We start from the raw sequence: 6,310 nt of genomic DNA on the forward strand, positions 1-6,310 counted from the left end.
CTGTCCCACACAAATTTTATTCAGCCTTAATATCTAGTGGATGTTTTTTGCTCTGCAAATGCTCAGCAGGTTTGCCAAACAAGTGGGCAGCTGGAGGATCCTCAGCCAGTGACTCAGTGAGACCATTTCTTCATCTCCCTACATGTGTGTTTCCACCTTGCCACACTCATGCTACTCAGCAGGGTGCTGAGAGGTAACTAACCAAATCTAAGCATGATGACAATACACTCTGATCTTCAGACTGACAAAAACAATACACAAATGCAACAAATTCAGCTACAGCAACCAGAACAGTGATTTGTATCTCACTCAGCAGAGAGCTGTCTGTGGCCTGGGGCAATAACAAAAAGAGACACACCTAGTGTCTCACAGAATTCTCATCAGCGTTTAACCAAAGCAACACTTCGGGGTTCATTAGAAGGTGCTTCATAACACATGGCATACTGAAGTCTTATTTCCACACAAGCAGTGAAAACTGTTTTGTAACAGCACATGTGTTAATCTGGAAGCTAATTGTTGACCTTAAACTGCCAATAATATATCATAACACCTCACAATTACACACATATAGGTGTGTGATTACCTTGCCGTATACTGCAATGCAGTGCTTGATCTGTAAATGAGGCACACAGGTTTGTGCTCTGCAAAAAACACAGAAAAATATTTCATAACACATTGTGTAACAAACGATGTAGCGAATGTTGGTCAAATTCTTTTCAGGTATTCATTAGGTTCTGCTTGGGAGTCTAAACTTGACTGTGTTCAGTCAGGTAGAATGAAACTAGCAGAGGCTAGCAACAAACGGCAAAGAGAAACTTGAAGCGAGAGGTGGTAAACCATGCTTCCTTTTCAGAATCACCTGAAACGTACCGCATGAACATGAGCTGTCATACCTTGTGTACATCTGTAGACCACTAAAATTTTCCATGAGACCATGCTTGCATTAATTCCTCTGTTCATGACAAGGGAAACTAAACAACTAGAACCAAATGGTACCAGTTCCAATCTTTGGTAAGCTCCATCACATTCAAACTCTACTTCCTCTCAATAACACTTCACCATCTCAGCATTGGTGAGTGTGTCACTGTCTAAATGCCCGTTCGGTGTGTGGATGTATTGTCAGTAATGAATCGGATGCTTGTGTAAGAGCAAGGCATTAGTTACTTCTTGGAAGTGACTACCATCATACCATTAAAAGGTTAAATATGACACTTTGGATATAAGCTACCAGACTAAGAAATCAAATGAAACTAGAATTAAAGCATCACGTTTCTTTGCCTCCGCAAACCAGTCAGGTTTCAGTTTACATTCATGCCCGTCCAGACTAACACAGCATATAAGAGAAGACACTGAAAGAACCTCATTAAAGGCAGTAAGTGAATTCATGTTTGCTCAGTGAGGCTGAAGATGGCAGAATACAAAGTTGTAGCCCCATATTACTCAACGTGCAAGTGAATCTTTTTGATAATTAATTCTTTCTCAGGTTATGACCAAAAAGGTCAAACCACCAAACTACAAATCAGTTAATCCTCGAGTGCATGAGAATATTAACCAAATTTGAAGAAAGTCCTTTAAACCATTTCAGAGACATTGTGTTCAAAACTATTTGATGGATGGACGGGCCGACCAAAAAAAAACGAACAAAAAACAATACTGTCACCATTGCAGACATTCAGAGACTGTCCATGCATGAGTTTAAGCTGTTAAATACAAGAAGACAGCATTATTTAAATGCACAGTTTGACAAATAAAGGCAACACGGTAAAATGCACTGCGAGACATCCAATTAGTGATTTATTACAGAGCTGGATTTTGGGAGACACAGGACCTGCTACAAGTCAAAGCACACACAAAAAGAAAGAGGGAGAGAGAGAGGGAGAGAGAGAGAGAGAGGGAGAGAGAGAGGGAGAGAGAGAGAGAGTGTGTGTAAACACCAGACTAGTTAAATAAAAATGAGTCACGGTGAAAACAGTGCTCAGCTGTTGACTTTCAATTTTTGGCTTCAAAGCTATTTCATCACCACCAGCTAATTAACTCATGATTGTCATGACTGCAAAGCTTTTAAAACATACATGTATATAAAATAACGGTGGCTCAAAAGTGTAGTTGTTCACATGTTTGCTTAACAAGCAAAAGATCCCAGTTTCATCTTGGAAGGAGACACAAACTCTTTGGGGGTTGCCTTGGGAAGGGCGTAAAAAAAAAAAAAAAAAAAAAAGCTGCCAAATCAAAGGTGCAGAGCTATCCGCTGCAGCGACCCATTGTGAATAACGGAGCAGCCAAAAGTAGCCTTTATGTGTACATAATAACAGACGAGCATGGGTTTATCCCTAAAGCTGCCATTGTAAATGTCAAGACAGCTGCTGGTGATTTAGCCCACTTCACAAACTGCCTATAAAACTGGCAAACAGGAGGAAGAATAGCTGCAGTCCAGTAACCACACGGCAGTTAGTTACAAAAGTCCAAACTCCTCAGTAAATGCAGTGTATGAACCGTCTCTATTGACATGCTAATGCAAGATCTACCAGCTGAACAGCTTGAACAAAGTGAACCCCGTCTCACAGAGGTCCTTCAGAGGCCTCAGCTTTGGCAGCCGGCCTCAAGGGTTGTCAAGAATTCATTAATAGCAGGAGTTAAGATTTTAGCAAAGTAGTTTGTTGCACTCTAACAGATTAACTTTTGATACGACATGCCAGCTCCCTGCACCGGTCACATTTAAGCAACCCCAGTACTGAGCCACAGTGAACCTACTGATGGGGTTTCTTCTTTGTTTCTGAAGCCAAATGATCTTTTTGTCACCCATCTATAAGCCCTCATACATAATAAAGCAACCCCGCCATCGTGTTATTAACCCATCACTGACACTCTGATGATCTGGCCCCTTCTGCCATGTACACATTAGCCATTAAGCAATAACTCAGAGTAAGACAGGAGCGATTTTCAATCTGAATTTCATTACCGTGCGCTCACTGCCAGGTTCAGCTCATAACATTACCATTGTTGTGAGGCGGTGTATGTCAAGAGCAGAGCCCTCTCTGTCTGCAGGCTATGATACACACCAGCTGTGAATGAGAAACAAGCAGCATTCATCATAAATTAACATCCTTCCTTCTCACGCAGCTGAAAGGCCCCGTCTAATTCAAAGAGGCAGCAGACAGGGCCTGGATCTAAGAAACGGCAGCAATTCTGTCACAGTACTAAACTGACGCCTGAATTATCAGAAAATGTCTTGGGTAAAGAGGAAAGCAAGAGAATCAGATAAGTGCTCAGTTGTGTACAAGCAGTTTTTTTTTTTCAATGATCAGCCAAGGCCACAAGACAAAAGAATAAAAAACATAATAACAGTAAAAAAAGAGTTAGAAAATGGTTGAAAGTAACAAAACAAATAAATGAATCCGCTGATCCACTTTCAACACCATGTGACAAGTGTAGATTCTCACACTTAGCATCCAGTGGTCCAGACAGGTACACGACTGAAAGGGTGATCATCAGACATTTAGCACCAGTGGAACCACAGAGAGTGAGAGTGCCAGCAGTGAGCCTACGGCCTTGAAACTGAACCCCAGAGTCAATCATGGTCAGCACCCTATGCTTGTGTGTTCAATTGATGTCTTCATTCCTCAGCTATTTGCCCTGGTTATCCTCTGATTTTTTCTTTTAAATTATTAAATCAGGATTAAATGGTACAGAACCACTCCAAAACCAGCAGAGTCCATCTGAGCCTAGGTGTCACACAGTGAGAGAAACACTGCACTGCAAATGCTAATACGCTCGTGTTATAGTGCCGGATGAGTTTTAGATAAAGGCTGGCATGCAATCAAAGAGCGTGTGTTACCCATGTTGTCAGGTGAAAGCAGTGAGTCAAACCACAGGCACCATCAAGGAATCAAAGGCAAAGCATGGGGAGGGTGAGCAGGTACTTATGTGCATTCAGTCTAAGCCACCATGTCATCATATGAGATTAGCCTATAACACACCGAATATGGATTTATAATATATAACCTACTATTCCTAAATATTAGTCTATCATCCAACCACAAACCACAACAAGCCAAACACAGGCTTCCCCCTCAAGAATCAGAAAGAATGAGGTGCAATAATAAAAGCAGTCCAACCTCCATCCTTTGCACAGGGATCATTTTACCCAGCAACAACAAAGCGTGCAGAATCTGGACCCTAACCACATTATGACAAATTAACATTCAGCTTACAGACATCCCACTGGCTGATGGTGAATTAATGACAGAAGCCTTTGCACACGGGAGAGAAGACTATAGTCTGCTGCTCTTGTCATTTACTTGACTGTCACGGTTTGCTTGTTATCTTGAGGGAGAAGTCAATCTGTGCTATAAGGTTTGCAATATAAAGGATATTGCTTTGAATTTTTTCTATTTTAAAAATACAAATAAAGGAGGAAAGGGGTGCAGGGCTCGAGCCAATTAAAACGGGCTCGAGGAGAGAACAGACAATCCGCACTGAGCGGACACAGGCATCAGATTCACACCGCACCTTTCACTTGGGTCTCATATTCCGCTATGATCTCCTTGTCCTTTCTGAATCTCGTGGATGACATGGTTCCTCGGGTTATGGGGTTGAGCCCCTGTCCGTCGACGACTTTTGGGGGGGTCTCTGCAGTTGATCTCCGACTTGCAACGTTGCAACGCGATCCTCCGTTTTTTTTTCTCCTTTGTTTTCTAGTGACCATGCATCGGTAAGGGGGAAAAACAGTAATAATGAGGCTCAGTGCTATTGTATCCCGCAGTTGTATTCCTCCAGCTTTTTAATCACCCTATCGCAGAAATGACAGTTGAGCAGCAGTCCGGTGTTGCATTCTTCTCTCTGACTGCTTTCTCTGCTGCCAGGAGTCCTCCTCCTCCTCCTGCTCAAAAACTCAAAGCCTTCAGCAGGGTGAGGGAATTAAAACACACACACAAACGGACTGAAAACTATAATAACAACATGATGAAGGGGACAAGGAGACGCCTGAAGGTTTCCAGCAGGAAAGTCCTAGTACCTCCTGTGTCCAAAATAAGCAGGCATGCGTACCAAGAGCGAAGCAGCCACACACAATTCAGACTGACAAATTGCGCTGCAGGGAAACAGGAATTTAAAAGCTTGTCACGTGAGCCCCCTTCACATTATCATCCATCCCTCCTTCCTCTTCCACCCGCCCCCTCTCTCTCGCTCTCTCTCTCTCTCACACACACACGTTTATCCACGACTTCAGGGGACACACATTGGCACACATTAATGTTCGGAAAACAAAAACTATAGTTTTAACCATTACTTATTTGCTTTAAACCATGTCTTCTCCTTAAGAAGAATGGAGCTACCCCCATAATGTGACTGTGTAGTACTGACCATAATATCAGTAATACGTGGAGCTGTGCACACACACACACACACACACACACAAAGCAACGTTTCCATAAATTCAAATCTTTATTTCCTGGAGACCTCACTATAACTACTTCTGCCTACTTCCAACCCTGCAACCACACAATGGTTTATATCCTCAGAGCATGAGCAGCCTCATTCAACCACATTTGTAATCCACGCACCTTCATTTTTTTTTTACCGACAGTTATTGTTGTTCTGTTCTTATTGCTCAAACATTTGCATGCACACAGAGCATCATTATCAACACGAAAGGTGTTCCACCTTCAGGCTCCTGTTTCAGTTGTTCTCACAGCTTCAGTGCTAACCTAACCAAGCAATCGCCATTGGCATGGAAACCTCTTTTTTTTTTTTCTTTTTTTTTTTATCTCTGCACTACTTTCACCATGGCTACTGTTTAAGAGATTGTGAGAGTTAATCCTTGAAATGTGAGAAGCCTGGTCCTTAAAGAGCTCAATAACACATCAGGACGGCACTGATGTGGTACCTATAAATGAACACAAGCCATTAGCTGGTGAAAGCAAAACTGTGTTGCCAGCATGCATCCTCTTGTCCATGTTAGTCACGTTTAACCTCTTCTTTCTGATAATTAAAGATAACTTTGACAATAATGTCACAACAATATATTTAGTCTCCTACAGTAAGCCTTTGAAACATCAGTAGAAGCAAGGATAAATAAAATAGGGGAGAAGAACTGTTAATTCTCTGTAAAGGAACAAACAAATATGGTCCAAATTTATTCAGTTTCTGTTTTTAAGTAAGTAGTGCTTGTACAGATCCCTGTGCCATGTCAGTGTTGCAGCCTGTTCCTTGCATTTGTGTCATGAAGATAAGCATTGTGACAGAGACTGAGTGTGTTTCTGACAGACACTGTCATTTGGATCTGTCACTGTCTTTAACAGTTCTGGGAACT

The 6,310-nt window shown here is 42.0% G+C and overlaps 1 protein-coding gene across 1 annotated transcript in view; it reads right to left on the minus strand.

Annotated features, from left to right (window-relative positions):
- The window catches only part of srgap3 (SLIT-ROBO Rho GTPase activating protein 3), a 51,892-nt gene extending 47,023 nt beyond the window's left edge, over positions 1 to 4,869 (minus strand). The window contains exon 1 of the mRNA XM_085354165.1: positions 4,510 to 4,869. Coding sequence (XP_085210291.1) covers positions 4,510 to 4,705 — 196 coding nt within the window. The 5' untranslated portion in view covers positions 4,706 to 4,869. The remainder of the gene's footprint in view (positions 1 to 4,509) is intronic.
- Positions 4,870 to 6,310: the final 1,441 nt, after the last annotated feature.

This window comes from Diplotaxodon limnothrissa, linkage group LG5, assembly GCF_057381915.1.
Source record: "Diplotaxodon limnothrissa isolate DT_005_m linkage group LG5, D_limnothrissa_male_GT1.1, whole genome shotgun sequence".
Lineage (NCBI taxonomy): Eukaryota > Metazoa > Chordata > Actinopteri > Cichliformes > Cichlidae > Diplotaxodon > Diplotaxodon limnothrissa.